Below are 20005 nucleotides of genomic sequence, written 5' to 3'. Positions count from 1 at the left end.
TCTGAGATCCATCAGTCACCAGACAAATTACATCATGTTTACTGTACGTGAAACACACAGCTTCTGGATGGAAAAAGCCTGAGGGGGAAACATTGTGTTGGAGTATTATCATTAAATAAAAAAATAAACTAGCTTGTCGACACCTTTAAATTCCCTCATTCACACTATTTCCTCCTCTAAAGTGGTTCATTCTTTCAATTCCATTTCCTCCTGTACAAGAAATATGAAAGTGTGAAATCTGTTATAGATTATAATTATTTCTGTGTTATGAGGGCAGCATACACGATACGTTAAACTATACAGCAGGACTGCGTGAAGGATGTAATTTTACTCACTATCAGTAACCCGTAGCCTTAATAGAAGACTTGCATAGGGGAGTTTTTTTTACAGCAACAAAGAAGCAACAAAGATCTGATTAAACTGCTGGTTCGATTTGTGTTTCAGATGCAGACAATGTGCTTTTAACCTTTGTGTTGTCCTCGCGGGTCAAATTGACCCTGTCTGTTTTGACTGTTCCTTCCTTCCTTCCTTCCATCCTTCCTTCCTTCTGTCCTTCTTTCCTTCCCTCCCTCGTTCCTTCCTTCCTTCCTTCCCTCCCTCCTTCCTTCCTTCCTCTCTTCCTGCATCCCTCCTTTCCTTCCCTTCCCTCCCTTCCTTCCTTCCTTCCTTCCTTTCTTTATTCCTGCCTCCCTCATTTCCTTCCTTCTTCTTCCCTTTCATCCTTCCTTCCCTCCCTCCTTCCTTCCTTCCTCTCTTCCTGCATCCCTCCTTTCCTTCCCTTCCCTTATTCATGCCTCCCTCATTTCCTTCCTTCTTCTTCCCTTCCATCCTTCCTTCCTTCTTCCTCCCTTCCTTGACTCGAGGACAACAGGAGGGTTAATAAGGAATTGCATTAAAATCTATGAACAATATAAATATATTAAAAATGAATGTGTTTCCAAAGTTTTATTTTAGAGATATATTCATTATAGAGTCTTATTTCATCTTTATTTAAGAGATTTATTTTTTTTAGTTTTTTCATCTGCCAGTTTGATGCAACAGATCTAAATATATAATTTATATAAATACTACCATACCTGAGAGCCTTGACTACTATTGCTATGGAGAAAAAGCCAGTGTGATAGAAAATAAAATAATGTTGGTGCCTTGAGTTAAAGAATTCACCCCAAATTAGAAAGTGAATTATATAAGCTGCAGATTTCTAAAATGTATATTCTTTAGCCTCAATTCAACTGTTCTGTTCAATTTAGTTTTTTAAAGTATTTAACCCTCCCGTTGTCCTCGAGTTAAGGATGGAAGGAAGGAAGAAGGAAGGAAAGGAGGGAGGGAGGGAGGAAGGAAGGAGGAAAGGAAAGAAGGCAGGAAGGAAGGTAGGAGGGAGGGAGGGAAGGAAGGAAGGAAGGAAGGAAGGGAGGAAGGAAGGAAGGAAGGAAGGTAGGAGGGAGGGAAGGAAGGGAGGAAGGAGGGAGGAAAGAAAGTGAAAGTGGGAGGAAGGAAAGGAAGGAAGGAAGGAAGGAATGAAAGAAGGGAGGGAGGGAGGGAGGAAGGAAAAGAAGGAAGGAAGGAATGAGGGAAGGAAGGGAGGAAGGAAGGAAGAAAGGGGATGGCGGAAGGTAGGAGGGAGGGAGAAAGGAAAAGAGTAAGGAAGGAAAGCAGGACAGGAAATAAGGAAGGGATGAAGGTAGGGAGGAAAGAGAGAGGAAGGACAGAAAGAGAGAGAGAAGGAAGGAAGGAAGGAAGGAAGGAAGGAAGGAAGGAAGGAAGGAAGGAAGGAAGGAAGGAAGGAACTGTCAAAACAGACGGGGTCAATTTGACCCGGGAGGACGACAGGAAGGTTAAAACATGATGTACTAACATACTCTCTGTTGTAGCCACTTAACTGTGAGTTGATTGTATTATTATGTGATACTTGTATAAATAGAAACGGAGAGATTTGTAAAGTAGTCATATATCCTTCTAGTTTTTATGTTTTTATTTTGCCAACCTTCTTTTCTCATCTTCTCTAAATAAAAAGGGCAGATAATTATTTGCCAACTATTTCAGTCAACTATGTTAGTGAGCAGTGCCAATGGGAGCTTCATAAAACACCCACGTCAGCTTTTCCACACATCATGCCGATGATGTGCGGCAGTAGGCTGTGGTGTTATCGGCTGATTGCACCAGGTTACCGCTGTCAAATCAGAGGCCAAAATGTTACTGAGCCCAGTGTTTGAACGCTGCTGCGGATGTGTGAATATCATAAGATGGTGTAAGCCAACACACTGAATCAACCCAACAACATCTGAGCACTGATTGGACACACTTCACTTTTTCCGGTACTCTACCTTTGTGTCTTGCAAAGTAGCGTCCCAAAACGATGAGTAGACAGAGCATGGCAAAGACAACCACGGCTACCACTCCTCCAATCACTGCATGGTCCACCGTTCTTGGCGCTCCCTCTCCAGCTCGTGAATCTAAAAGTAAAAGAAAAAAAAAAAAGAAACAAACTCAGTGCAGATAGACGACGACAGCACTCAGTGTTATGTCTTGAGAATAGCAGTCAGACACCATCTGTGCAGGAATGTCTCCGTTAAATGGAAGTAATGTGATAAATATGTAAATGATACTTTATGTAAAGCACGTAAATGGAAGATCTCTGCAGAAAGAGAAGTGATTAAGAACTGCCACATGTTGCTGCCATTAATGGAAGTGATTGAAAACACTTTTCACCATGTGGTTGATCAGGTTGCCCATCTATTACACATCTGCATGTACAGTAATGTCATGAAGTTTGGTAATGTGCTTCAAAAATAATGAATCCAACAGTTTTGATTTTTACTGAATGTACTTAACCCTCCTGTCGTCCTCCTGGGTCAAATTGACCCCGTCTCTTTTGACTGTTCCTTCTTTCCTTCCTTCTTCCCTCTTTCTTTAATTTTTCCTTCGCCCCCCCCCTTCTTTGCTCCCTCTTCCTTCCATCCTTCCTTCTTTCCTCCCTCCCTCCCTCCTTACTCCTTTCCTTCCTTCCTTCCTCCTTTCCTCCTTTCCTCTCTCCCTCCTTACTCATTTCTTTCCTTCCTTCCTCCTTTCCTCCCTCCCTCCTTACTCCTTTCTTTCCTTCCTTCCTTCCTTCTCTCCTAAATTCCTTCCTCTTTTCGTCCTTACTCCTTTCTTCCTTCCTTCCTTCCTTCCTTCCTCTTTTCATCCTTACTCCTTTCCTTCCTTCCTTCCTTCCTCCTTTCCTCCCTCCCTCATTACTCCTTTCTTTCCTTCCTTCCTTCCTTCTTTCCTCCTTTCCTTCCTTCCTCCCTTCCTTCTGTCCTTACTTCCTTCCTCTTTTCCTCCTTTCCTTCCTTCCTTCCGTCCTTCCTTGACTGAGGACAACAGGAGGGTTAAATACACCATGGAAACAGGAACATATTGGAGATAGTATTAACTAGTGGACTAGATATATGGTAAATGGACTCAACTTGGGGCGCCTGTGGCTCAGAAGTGGGTCGGCCAACTAATTGGACGATTGGCGGTTCGATCCACAGCTCGCCTGTCAAAATGTCTTCAGGACAAGATACCGAACCTCAAATTGCTCCTGATGGCTGCGCCAGTGGTGCGTGAGTGTGTGTGAATATTCATTACATCAGTTGAGATCCTGACGAGCAGATTGGCACCTTGCATCAGTCTCTGCCACCAATGTAAGAATATGTGTGAATGAGTGAACGCTGACATTTACTGTAAAGTGCTTTTAGTGGTCGGAAGATGAGAAAGGCGCTATATAAGTTCAGTCCATTTACCATATACTGCATTTATTCCAATGTTATTCAAGACAACTGAATGACATACAGAACTGCTAGTTTGCTGCCCCTAGCACTGGAAATAAGGGAAATCACTCATGGCAGGCATGTCATTTATTTATGTACAGGATGAAATGTTTCTATAAGAGTCTTTTCAGACATAGGAAGTCATTTTGCTCCCTGTAAAAGTTCTGTGAGATTATCTTTAAGGGGCGGTTCCTGCTTTGGAGACATGTGTCAACGGTCACGGCCCCGTAAAATAACCCCCCGAAGTTCCTGCTGTGGAAACGGCCCTAAAGTTACAGTGTGAAAAATGCTGTTGGGGAAAATTCTCCTAGACTGATCTCAACCATCTTTAAAACTAAATCTAACAGTTTTTTTCACTTGTAACATAATCTTAACCATTTTAAGGCATAGTTTGTCTGGTTTGGTTGACTCACAATTATATATTTTTTGCCTGTGGGTAGTTCTGGTCCTTGGGTAAGGGTTGCCTTTTTTTCCCTTTTATTTTTTTTTTGTTTAATGTTAAGTTCTTGACCTCGTCCATTACTTTGTGTTGCCTACATTGCATTTAAATTAATAAATGTATTTTCCTTTGAATTATTCAACCTTCTTGCATTCTTTGTTTCTCCCACAACAAGATGTTTTCCCCCTGTTCTGTATCTGTGGCTGACATTTCAATAACCACTCTATAAAACTGCCACAACAATAATGGTTTAGATTGCAATCAAGAATTGATTAACCTGAGCAGGAACAGGATCATCACATTCCTGCTGGACTGAGAAACCACTCAGTGTTTGACCTTTCCTTAAGAATCTAATGGGGATGTTTGTTGCATCACCCTCATGTTCAATGCTTTAAGAAAATAACATCTTAATAGAAATCTACAGAAGAAAATTTTACACAACCTTGCACACGACAAAACATGATCAAATCATTCATTGAGGGGGAAATAGTTAATCATGTTTTTAACTTCCTGAGCATGCTTTAAGTAAAAAAAGAAAAAAAAAACCTTTTATTGGACAACAAGCCCCTAAAGCTCTTGGCCTTAATGCTATGTGAAAGCTATTGATCAAGTGTAAGGATCCATGACAACCCAAAGTTAATATCCGTTTGTGGATGTGATTGGCCCTTCACGGCACAAAGGAGGAGCACATTTTTTCATCAATGAAGCAGACAACGACTATAGGAAAGTAAGCGGAGGGGTGGAGGTGGTGGAGAGACCATGATTCACTTGGCTAAATCTTGCATTGAGATGTAAATTGGAATTCACTCTGTATTCACAAAGCTCTTTTTAAAATAGTCATATAATGTATAGATTATAGATTCTTCTTTGTGCTCTTAGCTTATTAAGATGTGTTCTACCATACTCTTACCCTTCATTTCCTATATCTAATGTCTTTTAAAGACTTATCTTGCAGCCAGGACACTGAACAACAGCCAGTTCTTAGCAATCTGTTCACGTGGAGTAGACCATCAGCCTCCACCATCCATTAGCTGTAGTAACTCACTAAAACCCTTCCACACTCCAGCCTAGTTCGACACTCAAGGGATTTACTGAGTGAGCATCAGGAAACAGAAAGTGCAGGCCCCAATTTGTTAACGAATAACAGAAACAGAGAGAGAAACATCATGGATAACATCAGCCACCACCCACCCCTCCACTTCTACATTACCCAACCTGCAGGAATAAAGAGAGGGAGGGGTGGAGACGGAGCAGAGCTGCCTGTCAAACTCAACAAAACATTACCTGATAGATCTAATAGGTTATTTTGACTTCAGATTTTCTTTTTTAGTGCTGGGCAGATTCAATTAAACTGAGCAGGAATCCTGACATCCAATTCGCTCTTGTCAGGCTGCTAAAGCTGTGCTTTAACACACTTTCCTATTACGATGTTAATGTGGACTTTGGCTTTAGGGGAAGATGAGAGTGTGTGTGTGTGTGTGTGTGTGTGTGTGTGTGTGTGTGTGTGGTGTGGTAAGGGTGGTGGGGGTGACTTGAGCGGTGGCAGAGAGTTATTCATGGTTGTCTACAGCAAACGTCCCTGATTTAAATTCATTTCCTATAGAGAGGGAGTGACATGGATGAACACATCACATCATACAGTATGTTGTTTCCAGTCACAATAAGCTCTGTAAATAAGACTGCAAGTTAACTAATCCCCTTTAGAGCCTTAGCCAGTAGTGAAGATATCAATGGAAAATGTGGCCTGATGGTGGTGCAAAAATAAAAGGTTTTGGGGTCGTGTAAACTTTTTTCTGTTTCTCAGAACCAGGAAACACCCCAAAAATCTGGCTGTTAAAAATCAATTTTCACACGTTCCCCTTCACTTTTTCTCTCAAGGAGCTTTAAAGTTGGGGCATCTTTTCATCTACAAGCTTGTTCCCTACTCTTCATTCAAGCTATGTTTGATGTTTACACTGAGTAAAATATTCAAACCCCGGAGCCCATGTTTTATATGGCTGCACCACTCCATCAAAAGGAAATATGCTACCACCTATGCTATCACTTTACACCCATTTTCCCCAAATTTCAGCCTGACATTTGGTATCTTTATTAAGTTTTAGTAGAGATCTCAAAGTTCTGAAGGATTTCAAAATGCACACTACTTTTCACCTTTGACCTATCATGCCTCTTCTTGTCTTATTGATGTTAGCTGTAGCGATGCCAGTGATCTCAGCAATACTTTGTTGGTCTGCACAATGTTATAATAACTGTAACTGATAGAAAAGATTGCTAAACCTATGAAATTAACTTTTCTTAGAGTTATCCTTTAGATAACGTAACCCTAACCCTTTTTAAATTGTTTCTTTGTCCACTTGCTTTGTTAATTTGCATTGTGGGCTTCCAACATCATTTCAGAAATAAACCTGTCTGAATCCAGCAGTTCCTATCTTATCTTTATTAACCCTCCTGTTGTCCTCAGGTTCAGGGGGTCAATTTGACCCAGGAGGACGACAGGAGGGTTAAAGCGGACAGTTCTTTAATCTGCATGTTTTTATCATGTCTTTTTGTAGCATTTTGTAATCCCACATATTAGGAACCAGCAATATAAAATGTTCAAAGCACAAACACATAATCTCCAAACATGATAGAAAATAAAGACCATGTCAAATCCTTAAAAAAAGAACATGTAATATATCTAAAATAAATCAACAAAACAAAACAACTCATATGAATCTGTTGTCACAGGAAGGATTTTGTGATTTTTCATGTTAGTGCGGTTACAGTGGATTTATGTGTGCTAATGTATTCATTTCTGGTCGTGCACTGGCAGCTATGCTTTCCTGACATCCTCCTTTGCCACTTTCCAATTTGACTGCAACACAATCTTCTTAAAGGTGGATTAGCAGCAAATAACATATTAACAAATGTGTAATTCAGTCATCACATACACTCTCTCTCTTAAAAGCCAAAACTGAATCTGTTTGCTGGACCTTAAACCTCACAGGTCAGTTACATTTTCTTTGTTATTAGTGATGAAACCTTTTTTTTTTCTGTCTTAATCACACCAAAAAAAATAATAATAAAAAAGGTTGCCTGGGTTTCATATTTAAAGAGCCCTGTTTATAAGCCCAAATAATTGTCTGCATGAAAGCTGCAAAGCATGTACTTTCAGTTCTTGGGAGCACTCAGTCCCAGTGATACCACATAAAGCAATTTGCATGTCATATCAGTGAGTATCACTTATGAGCAATTACTGTCAGCGAGTGAAATACAGTACATTTCTGTTATTGTCTCACATGGGGAGTCAAACTTCAAATTGCATGGGTCATTGTTTTAGCAATCAAAGGAGTGCACATTAAAGGCAATTTCAGTTATTGCCTTTCCTTAAATGTCACTTCAGTCAGGGATGAAAAGCGCCTATCATCCACATCAAATGGTGAGATGTGACTGCAGTTATTGGTATCGATTACAAAACAAGAGGTGTATATCAGCGTGTAATTAATATCCCCAAATGGTTGGTGCCATTATCCAGCTTCATGAAAGACCCATCTTTCCATCTATAAAGTCAAATGAACACCCTTGATATTTTTTTTTAGCATATTTTAGCTTATTGTTTTGCTCATATGGCACATTAAATATTTGGTTCAGTCTCAGTTCATTATGGTAATAAACCCTGGTAAAGAAAGAAGGATGAGTGGGGGCAAAAATAAAGCTATAAGGAGGGTAAATAAAGTGAACCTGTCAGCTTGTTATAGAGGTCTTCTGCCCCCTAGTGGCCAACAATCAAACCCGAGCTTTTCTTTGTTCTGCATTTTTAATTTCTCCTAGATATTTGGGATCAGTAGGACCTGATACTATAAAACCGTATCAAACTACAAATGTTTTAAATAAACAAGTTTCAACCATAAAATCTGATAAGGTTTTGTACCTGGTCTTTTGTATGGAGATCAGCTGTTTGATTGACTCGGCCAAGATGCCTGCCATCTGGTTTTTACACTGTATTGTGCTTTTGCTACCACTAGGTGGCACAAAAAAGGCATTTACGCATGAGGACAACAGGTCAAAGTTATGCAGTATGAAGTATAAAAAAAAAAAGTAACATCCCCATATGAGGACGCAGGGTCCCAGGAGATTAACCTCCTGGGACCCTGCGTCCTCAGGGATGTTAAAATAAATCTGGGACGTTCACATCAACTTATTTTCAGTATTAACTGTTTTTTTTAACATTTTAATTTATTTACAGGAAAGGTCAGAGACTGAAAACTTAAAAATTAGGAGGACATCATCAAAAATCAGCATGTTTTACAGCTCAGTATGAATAACCAAGAGACACCAAACGTTTTGAAAATGACTCGTCACCAGAGTCAACAGATCCTAGAGGAGTGCCTCAAATATAATACATGTGAAGAATCTTCGCTAATGTGCCATGAAGCTGTTGTAGTGTAAAAAAGAAGCCAGAGGGTTTGTTAAAGCTCTGTATGTAGTTTTGGTTTAGCAAATATTTTAAAGATATTAATCTCAGAATAGAACGAAACTGAAATCTACTGTATGAGGACATCATGAAAAATGTCAAAATTATAGACCACAAAACAACTGTACTATATGTTAAATAGTTATAAACCTATAGTTATAAACCTATAAAGATGACGTTGGGAAATTCCTTATCTTATGTGTAGTGTCTGCATACGTATTACATAATCTAATCTTGTTTTTGGGGAGACTCTTATCTAATCTTTTAATTTCAGGGCTACAAGGTAGATTTCTCTCCTCATTTCATTTCATTTATTTTTATTAGTAACCTCCAACTTTCTTTAAAGCATCTTGAAGTTTTGGAAAAAAAATCCCAAAGATGCAAAAACACAACCAAATGGTTTCAGAATAAAGCGTTATGTTTTCATATTACGACCTTGCAGTCTGGATTTATCTCAACACTGACACACAGCTCAGCCTCGCTTTGAAATGTGCCTGAAACATAAATGATTAATCACGAATGGGCTTCAAACAAGGTGTCCACGGGGCTAAACAAAGCACGCAACAGTCAATCAAAAGAGGTCTTCTTGGCAGGGGGAGAGACACCCACCTTAAGTGGGAATGTGGAGTATCTCATTTTCATAGGACATTTTGACAGAGACTGGATTCAAGACAGAGGAGATCTCCTAATTGGATCTCCTAATCTGCTAATTAAGCATTAGTGATTTCACTGTTGTGCCCATGCTGCCTGCAGATAGAGGGGCAATCAGGAATACTGCAGCGCTATGTGGGTGGGGTGTCATAAGAGCACATTGGCTTGTCAAGATCCACTTCCATTGCCCACAACACACTCAGTTAAAGAGTGAATGTAATTAAAGTCTCAATGAACCTATTCATTGAACCTATTTAAAGATGTCAGTTAAATCTTTTGCCTCTCGGGTAGCGCATTACACTTCTTACATACAGAGTGACTTGGCCTCAGATTTATTGAGTCTTTTTCAAAATGTCAAAAAGTGTTTCAATTTGAAAAGACAGCGGCTCCATTAAAAATGCGGCGAGAAAAAGGAGAGTAGCTGAGAGGTCAAATAAAGTCGAAATAGAAATGATTAAAAACAATGTCATAATATTTTGACTTTAGTGGTGATTTACGAGACATTTCTGGTTCATTTTGAAATGTGTTGTCTGTAATTTGAAAGGCCTCATTATTTTTTGAAAAACCAAAAAAAAAAAAAACCAACCAACCCCCCATTGTGCTTGAAGATGTATACCAGATAAGATGAAATGTCAAAAGAATACACCAGTGATTCTGCACTGCACCTCCATGAAGTCGAGAGGCTCGCAAGAGAGAAAGATGTTTAAAAAATCAGTGCAGCAGACGTTGAGATGTCTTGACTTTTATTCCTAAGCTCTTATATTTCTCATAATGCAACCAATAGTATTTTTTTTTATTAGACTCCTCCCTAAGCTGTAAACGCTGGGTTATTTTTATATTACTTTATATGTAAAACTGGTGTCAGGATCATGGCAGATGATAAGGTTTTGATTTACATTTAAGAGTGAAGCGAGTCACTTTAATGTATCACAAGAATAGATGTAAGATGGATGGCTCCAGGTTGTCACTGACATCATTACAGAGCAACCTTAAAGTCCCCCTCCAGTCAAAAATGTGTTGTTTTTTTTTCTTCTTCTTGTTGCTTCGGTTGGTTTGTTGAGCGTCACTGTACAGAATGATGTATGTGCAGAGTTTGACATTTAAAGGCTGTTTTTACTTTTATCTGCTGAAAAGTGGAAAGTTTGTCTTTGCTCATTTTAAATGGGAGTTTAAGGGGTTGTACTTAACAATTTTTGAACCCACTGTAGTCCAGTATGCAACTTACACAAGGGTTTTTTTTTAACCCTCCTGTTGTCCTGAGGTCAAGGAAGGACAGAAGGAAGGAAGGAAGGAAAGGAGTAAGGAGGAAAAGAGGAAGGAAGTAAGGTGAGAAGGAAGGGAGGAAGGAAGGAAGGAGAGAGGGAGAGGGAGGGAGGGGGGTAAGGAGGAAGGAAGGAAGGAAGGAAAGGAGTAAGGACGAAAAGAGGAAGGAATTTAGGAGAGATGGAAGGAAGGAAGGAAGGAAGGAAGAAAAGGAGTAAGGACGAAAAGAGGAAGGAAGGATGGAAGGAAGGAAGGAAAGAAAGAAAGGAGTAAAGAAGGAAGGAAGGAAGGAAAGAAGGAAAAGTCAAAAGAGATGGGGTCAATTTGACCCGGGAGGACGACACAAGGGTTAAGGAAACTTGAGGCCTCCAGTACAAAAACAGTAACACTGAGAATGGACTTTACAGCTAAATGGGAGATATATTGTGTAAATTAACAATATTTGCATATCCAAATGACATTTTAAGGATTTTTAAGGAAGTAATTGAACTCTTATGTGGAAAATAAAAAGTCCAAGTATAGTATTTTTATAAATTGTCAAACACATCAGTAGGGGATCTTGTACATTTTAATTAAAATGTACAAATAAGGTATAAAATGATGTGATTAAAGGAAAATAAAAAAATCCAAATTGATAATGATTACTTTCTCAAATAATGATCTGCAAGAGCAATTTAAGGCTCAGATGTATTGTCTCGTGATGATCCATTACTTCCACTATCCACTTCTAAAGAAAGGAATAAAAGAAGGAATCAGTGCAAACCCATTTTACATTTTTAATTCATCAGAGATTGTTAGACTTTTGTGGGACTCCTTCTTTAAACTAGCTTTCCTTTCTACACCCACTCATGTTCTGCAGGCTTTCCCAGACTACACATACAAAGCAAATACATAGAGACGAATATAAATTCTTATTTCTGCTCACACAGATCTGCAGTTTTCTCAAGTTCACCTGACCTGCATGTACCTGGACTGCAGGAAAACACCGAACACACACACAGAGATGTAAAGTCTAGCAGTGCTTAGTCTTTAGCTGTGAAGCAACAGTGCTGACCACTGAGGCACTGAGCTACATAAATTATCCTGCAGTTTTCTTGGTTACTCCTCAATGTAATCTGTATCATTTTCACACAGATTAACTGGAGAACCACTGTGTACCTGGCATGACTGGCAACAGTCAACATATTAAAGTCTGTGTAAAGTAAGAATAAATATGTGTTCTGAGTTTGACATACCACAGAAAAGTGTGTTGTTAACCACCCTGCCAAATTTGAATGATTAAAAAATCGCCAAATATATGAAATTAGGCTTCAAAGTTGTGGAAAAACTCAGCCTTTTTCTCTGCTGCCAAATGCTGTGGGAGTGCCCTCTGAGTCCGCTGAAACCCCGCCCCCTACCAAGTGTCACCTGTCAATCAAAGTCACCACCTCTACCAAAGCATGGAGGCTACGTCTGAGAGCTTTCTGCTGCAAACTCTTCTGCTAGCTCAGCGGCTAACTCTGCTGCTAGCTCGGCTGCTAGCTTAGCGGCTAACTCTGCTGCGCTTGGTGGCTAACTCGGTTGCTAGCTTAGCGGCTAACTCTGCTGCTAGCTCGGCAGCTAACTTAGCTAACTGGCTAACTGTAGACTATAATAGTAGTAGTGTGCACTGAATGTACTTATACCTCTACAGCAGCAGGGGCGGGTTTATGCTAACGTGGCAGTGATTTTCAGACCTGCCCATTAAATCCTGAACACAGAAATATTGAAACGCAGTTTGTGAAGACTAGCTCCACAATGCAAATCTAAATGGTTGAAATGCTTTTTACACCTTTTTTAGAAATACATTCATGACAAATTTAATGTGTTTAGAAGAAAATGTCTGAATTCACTTTACACGGCAAAAGCCTACAACTGAAAGGCAAAAAACCCATCAAATTATCAAAAACATTGACTGCAAAGGAATCTCTGTGAAAACCACAGATACAACCAATTCAGAAGTTTTTGAAATCTCACACCGATACTGCAATCAATGCCTAGAAACATGATTTAAGCACCGTGTGGACTGGATTTATTTCTTTAAGTGCGTTGGGGGAATTTTTTTTGCATTGCCTGCATCACCTTTTTATATCCGAGTGATTTCACCACCTGCTGTGCGTAATAATTACAGCTGTGACTACCTACTGTTTTTCAGTGAACTCACTGGTCTGCATGTTCTTCAAATTCTGTCCAGAGAAAGATCATTGCTCCACATTATTGCATTTTATCAGCTCAGTGAAAAAGAAGAAAAAGTTTCAGCTAATCTGACATTCATGAACACCAGCATATAGCCTAGGTCTACTATTATGACAACGGCTGTGAGATCATCAGAAAAGCTAAAGTAATGTCAACTAAAAGTAGGTAAAAAAATATAATTCATCTCTCACAGAAGCTCACACCAAGTCCACATGTGCCTATTTCCGAGCGATGATGTGCATAAACACTCCAGAAAAGCAGCAATTTTATTACTTTCACTCTCTGCATTTGGGAAATATGGCAAACGCCTGCTACTGTATCTCTAACTAATTATTATTCTCTGTGTATGATTCCCAGCGTGTGCTACAGGCTATACGCTCTGCAACGAAACCAGGATGTGCAATGCTTGAAAACTACAGAAGTGATAGGTCAAAATACTTATGCAACATAGCTATTTTACAAACAGGGTGAACATATATTCTGCTTTAAGTACTGAACAGATTTATGACCTTAAGTCTTTTATATTGGATTCAGGATGTTGACTGAAACTTGTAGCTGTGTGGTCAGATAGCCGGTAACCACACGCATCTAAACACACCAAAAAGGAAAGTAAGGAAGACTTCCAGTTGGTGAAAGTGTGTAGGAAGGATAGAATATACTTCTAATTTATACTTTCTAAAATAGTTTCTGTCAGTGTCCTTGCTGTGCTGCTATAAAATCATGTAGCACAGTTGCCAGGGAATAATTTAGAGTCAAACTCTGACTTCATTTTGCTGTAATTAAATTAGACAAAGCAAGGAGGACAGTGAAACTCAATTTCATCATAAATTCATATCTTTTTTCATTATTTAATTTCTTTTGCTGCAGAAAGACAGCTTCAATTAGCCATTATACTGAGGCATTGTCTATTGAAAAGAACACATCACCATTGTTCAATTTGAACTCACTCTCTGGCACAAACTTCCAGAGCTGCTTTAAAAATAGAAAGCTCAAACCCGGCTGAAAAAAGGAAATTCATAGGTAGCATTGAAAATGAACTGAATATTATCTAATTTACACCCAGTAGACAGGTGTGTAGCAGAATGAAGTCTTACAAAAAGGAAGGTAGTAAACTCGCACTGTTGGCAATAACATTTTTATAGTTAAACTCTTTTTTTTTATGAAAAACATATTTCCCATGTCTTTATTTTTATTCTGGGGGCTCTACTGAAATATCTTTTCATGATTCTTTGCATGATTTACAGCTTTACAGGCGGCTCTGAAGGCTAAATAAGCAATAGCAGTCAGATTTTGCTTCTTTTTTCTCTTTTTCTTTATGTCAAATATAATCTTATCAAATACATCTGTTCATGTTTGAGTTTGAATCCAATCCGAAATATCAGAGTGGACAACGCCAACAACCATAGCATCAAAGGAAAGGACGGCCGCTTGTTGCTTGTTGGCATGTTGCACAGGTAGATAAAAAACTGTTAAGATCATGCTGACACCCTGACTTTTAACTTGTAGTGAGCATTTTAACATTTTAACAACAAGTTTATCTCATGTTTTTGAACTTAAGACTATGTTTAACATAGACATCAAACATCATGACAGTATATATGCATGACATGTCACCTTGAAATAGGTTATTTTGGAAATGTGGTTGAGAGAACTGGGAAATGTATTACACTTGGAGAAAATCAGGTACATTATATCTGCTAAAGTGGAAACCGTTTTTTTTTTTTTAAATCTGGCAACCTCTTCTTGATTTAATGTCTAACACCTGAATTAGTGCTATTCTATTGCTGTGCCATTTATTTTATACATATGTCCAGTTTGTCTCATGTCAAAAAATCCTGTACTGTTCTGTTTAGCACCACCAACTGTTGCTAATATGTATTTATTTTTCTGTTAAAAAAACAATAAAAATAAATACACAAAAAATTGGTTATTTTAGCCACAATCTGCAACACCCACAAACAACCATAAATCATAAATACCTGAGACAATCACCTTATTAGTAATCGATATAATAAATGCATAAAATGAGACAAGCAATGCTCCTTATGATCAATAGAACAACAGGACATGGAGTAGAGAATACTCAGAGTATAATACAAATAATAGAATAAAGGAGACTGGTCCCATCTGTCTACACAACTAATCCAAACTACATAATAATAATGATTCCCATCCTTTGTATCTTAAAGAAATAAATAGTGTACTGATGAAGATGAATGGAAGCACTAAGCAACTCTTAAATACACAGCCACATATGAATGAACATGTGGGAGCTCACTACTTTCTTTTGAATATATTCTCATGAGAAGAAAATACGAATAAGGAAAATTAACGACACTATTTATGATATTCTTTTTTTGTGGGTGGGTATATTCCTTATATGATATAAAGCTCTATCCATATAATGAATTCAAATTTCGCTACCAAACAATACAAGACATGAGAGGGAAAGCAAATGCTCCAACTCCTTACAAAAAAAAAAATAAGCCAAGAGTGCATTATCTCCGAAGGAACCTTGCACCTTTTTTTCTCTGATGGAGCTATTCATCATTTATCTAATCACGGCCAGTCTTCATTCAGAATGTAATATAATTATGGGCTATAACTGTTCTCAGGATATTAAGCTGTATCTAGGCCATGGCTAGCTCAATAAACACCTTCTAATAATGGCTTTTAGTGGTCTCTGGAGTGACTTATCCTAACACATTGAGGACTCTCTATGGCTCCCAAGACCAAATGAGTTTGTGGCTTGTTGCAGAGATGCACATCAGTCCTGTTAATGGGGACACTGTTTGGGGGGAAAAAAAGAAGCCCAATGGAGCTTCTCTCCATCCACCAGACTGCCCTTTCTTCTCTCACGCGTTATCAACTCCCCCCACACACACCCCGACCAACACTCTCCTCCTGTCCCGCTGTCACTGAGCTGCCTCCAGCCTCGGTCATTTCAGCAGCAGCTGAAAGACTCCTCGGGATTTATGCTTGTGGTTGTCAAAGGTGGCAGGGAGCCTGGTTTGCGTGTGTGTGTGCTCATGTTGAATGATTTTTTTTTTTTTTTTTTAGCCTGACACCAGACATCTGAGGATTTTCTTGTATTAGAAAAACGACATTAACTGTGCAAAGAAAGGTCAAAGTAAGTGAGTGACAATTAGTAAAATGCTCATTGTGTAGTAAAAGGAAATGTCATGACATTACTTATCATCAAAAAGCAGAAAGTAAATAAAAGTGTGCAAGTGATCCAAAGAGAAATATCTTGTCAAGGTCAGAGTCACAGGAATATAAGGTGTTGATGATACGCGGTTTCTGCCCTGCTATCGGCACAATAACAGCAGAAGAGACTGTGTGTATCCTGGTGTTATGAGACACAATAGTATCAGTGAAATGACATTGGGCGCTTTGTGACTCATGTGATTAATGTGAGCCTTTTTCCTGATCTGTCACAGCTGCGGTTAAAGTCTGGTTAGGTTTAGTTGACTAAAACGATTGGATTAATGTCTTGAATTTCCAATGAGGGAGAAGGGGAAGATGTCATTTTAAGGATTCTTTTTGCGGGGGAAAAACAAATCAGATATTAGAAGATGTTACCTATGATTCTGGGAAATTATAACAGGCAATTATTCTATTTTCTGAGATTTATGGATAAACAATGAATCCATTAATTGAGAAAATGACGTGCAGATAAATCAACAATTAACATAATCCTTATATGTACTGTAGCCATAGTTTACAGTGAGAGAGACTCTAAAAGCAAAGTGAATGCATGCAGTGCTTTCACACTCAGTTCAGTTTTTGTGTTGACCAATAGCAAACCATCCTAAGAGAGCTGACCTTTGAGGAGATGGAAGGTCCAAAATGGATGAAGCCAGTATATTAACAGTGTCACACCAATTTTATGTCATGTCTCCTCTTTCACTAAAGGTTTCCTCTTTTTAATAACTAGCAATAACCAACAGTTGCCACCACATGACCTGGATGAAGTCACTTCATCTCCAAACTTCCAGCATCATTATTTTTTGCATGGACGTGCAGACACTTTCTATGGCTACTCTGAAAACTGTTTTTTTGTTACTGTTGCTCATAAAGACAAAAAGGCTTCCAGTAGAGTAAACAAAGGAGCATAAAAAGTGTCATAATGTCTCAAGAGGATGGATATAAGTGAGATTTCATATGATACAGCTACTTAAATAAGAGTAACTGTGATGTTTGGGCATCATATGTGTCTAAAAGAGTGTGGACATTACATTTACTGTAAGTAATTCAAAAGTAAATCAAAGGCATCATTTGACCTTTGTTGCACAGACCCGTGACTGCTATAGTCAATAAATACTACAGTGTCAAGAGAAAAAAAACAATAAAAAAACTAAACAAAAAGGACTCTGCCTTTATGTAAGATAAATGCCTAGAACATTTTCTTTGTTATCACAGTCCCTGTATGCCTGCGTTGTCATGCTCTTTCGGCCGTCTTTGAGGAGCAGTGTTGTGGAACAATCTCTGTCAGGTTTAGAAACGCTTACAAGAACCTGCGGTGATAATAAAATCCTTTAGCAGGGGCTGAGTGCATGGTGTCAGCCTCTAATCCAAGTCACCTCAAAGGAAATTCAGACCATCTTACATGCATGGATGACATCAAGAAAGAAAAAAAAGTCACATATATAGTTCACATTTAGACAGAAATATCAGTGCTGCTAAAACCGAGTGAAGCCAGTGATAATGGATAATCTCCTAGACTGGGTTTGTCATACTGTATTTGCACGAAAAGTACTAAGGGTATTGGGTATTGTTTATTGATAGACTCTTCAAAGACGAATATCTTTTGCAATGACAAATCCCTGGTTGTAGTTTCGTAGAATCAAACTGGGAAAACATTTACTCCAGCTGTCTCTGCCAACAGACACCGCTGAGGGAAGAAAATAAGGGAATAAAATGGCACAATTGAGGGACCAAACCCTTGGAAGGCAACATTTGCTGAGGGATCTTGGGGCTGAAGCTGCAAGCTCGAGTTAGAGAGAAAAAAAGGGGAAAGAAGGGGCTTCATTTACACTAGCTATTAATAATCAATTTTAATTTCCTCTTAGATCAGACTTTTTTTTTTATGACTCTTCATGTCTATTCTAGGAAGCTTCCCATCTCCTGTACCACTGAATAAAAGGTGTTTTCCCTACAAGCTGTAGTCAGAATTTAGCCGTTTTCCTGCCTTGTTGTTGTCCGTGCCAACTTTGACAAGATGCCAAGCTAACAAAAAAAAAATGGCACAACTGTCTCAGATGAAAGTTGCAAGACTTAGTTGCTGTCATGGCAACACTGAGCCTAAATGCGAATTGTACTGTAATAAGAGCATTTAAAACATGGAGCAGGCAGGACACATGCCTTGGGATTCTCTTTTGCACAACATTTCAATATGGTCCACATTACAGTACAACTAAAACAAGTGAGCGATAATGCCAATTTGAAGCTTGCCACCTGTTTTGTCTGCCTGCTTGGAGCTTAGATGGTATCAACCAAATTATCAAAATGACGAACATCTTGTGCTTGATGAGCAATACTCATACACTTTTCTACAGTTTCTTCTTTTCTTCTTTTCATTGTGAAATTTGATTGTGACATTAACTTATTGGTGTGGTTTTAAAAACACGAAATTAAGTGTTGAGCTTAGTTATAAAGGACATTGAATCATAGAATATTATAGAATATGATTATAAGCTAATTTCAGAAAATCTAAGAACAGCCATTCACTTTTAACATTATGTTTCATAAATGTGACATGTATGTAAGTTTTTCTGTGTTTTTTGTTTTTTAACATTGTAGGCTGATGTTACTATCATTATTAACACTAGTACAAGCTAGCTAGTTTAGTCACATGACCTTTGTCTTGTATATCATATAGATCCCACAACAGTCTCCTGATGTGCTACTGCTGTATTGGCTGCAGAGAACAGGCATGTCTGTTTGGTTTTTTTTTTTAAAGCAACATGGGCTCACATTGTACAGTTATCATTTACACCTGGCTGAAGTCCAGTCCCTGTGCAGTGCAGGTCACATCCAGATGTGGCCCGGTTGAGCAGATGGCATTTTGATTGCTATGTATTTTGTGTGCATTTTCTCCTCAGATGTATAGCTGCAGGTCTTATGATAATACCAGGTGTAAATTAGATCTTACAGCCAAACCTGGACACCTGCTATGCCAAATCATTTACAAATCCTAATAAGTTTGACAGTAAGTGTGTTCACGAAAATAAAGAGCTTTCAGAAAACCAATACAAACAAAATGAAATCAGTTATAAAGTCAATTATTACAGTTACTCTGTAAAACCTGAGCTAAAATCCCACATGAGCAATTGTACCTTGATTTTCTGTTGGTGCATTTAGCAGAACTGCATAGATTTTTTTTATCCAGGGCAGATTACTAACACATCACATCCATCAATATGTAATTATTTTTTGCATCAATGATGTTTATTGTTATTCTGCATCAATTTAGCGAAGATAATATGCTAAATCTTTCCAGAAACAGGTTTAAAAGGACTCATGAGTGGAAATGTGACAGCAGTTGGGTGAGAGGCTTCTTTGATGGTGCAGGTGTTGTAATTTCAGCAGGTAGCAGAGCTGGGCAACAGATGGGGATGATTGACAGTGTAGATTAATGTGAAATTGTCTCACTGGTTTGTGTCCATCTGGTAGTCTAATGCAAACACTGATGATAGAAGCAAGGACGCTGAAACACATTTGAAGAAATACACAGCTGAGAAAATAAGTTTGGTATTCAATGTGTAATTAAAATAGTGCACAATGTGTTCATATTTTAGGTTTTTTAGGTTTTACACTTGAGTGAGGAGTGGGGATCTTATTAAAGATACAGAAGGAAGAACGCTGGTTGGTTGGTCTGACAGCTGACAACAGACTAGTAGTTACTCTTTTAAACGACGGTTCCCTAATCATAACAGATTAGCTGCTTTCAACCCTCCTGTTGTCCTCGAGTCAAAGAAGGAAGGGAGGAAGAAAGGGAGAAAGAAGGGAGGAAAGGAGGCAGAAAGGAAGGAAGGGAGAGAGGAAGGTAGGAGGGAGGGAGGACATAAGGAAGAAGGGAGGGAAGGAGGCAGGAAGGAAGGAAAGGAGTAAGGAAGAAAGAAAGTAAAGGAGGCAGGAAGGAAAGAAAGCAGGGAGGGAGGAAGGAAGGGTGGAAGGAAGGAAGGAAGG

The 20005-nt window shown here is 38.8% G+C and overlaps 1 protein-coding gene across 1 annotated transcript in view; it reads right to left on the bottom strand.

Annotated features, from left to right (window-relative positions):
* The window catches only part of cadm1a (cell adhesion molecule 1a), a 450697-nt gene that overhangs the window by 3593 nt on the left and 427099 nt on the right, over nucleotides 1-20005 (bottom strand). Inside the window, exon 11 of the mRNA XM_053331275.1 lies at nucleotides 2325-2453. Within this exon, the coding sequence (XP_053187250.1) occupies nucleotides 2325-2453 (129 nt within the window). The remainder of the gene's footprint in view (nucleotides 1-2324; nucleotides 2454-20005) is intronic.

The sequence above is a fragment of the Scomber japonicus genome, chromosome 13, assembly GCF_027409825.1.
Source record: "Scomber japonicus isolate fScoJap1 chromosome 13, fScoJap1.pri, whole genome shotgun sequence".
In the NCBI taxonomy this organism is placed as follows: domain Eukaryota; kingdom Metazoa; phylum Chordata; class Actinopteri; order Scombriformes; family Scombridae; genus Scomber; species Scomber japonicus.
This window is presented reverse-complemented; position numbering and strand designations above follow the sequence as displayed.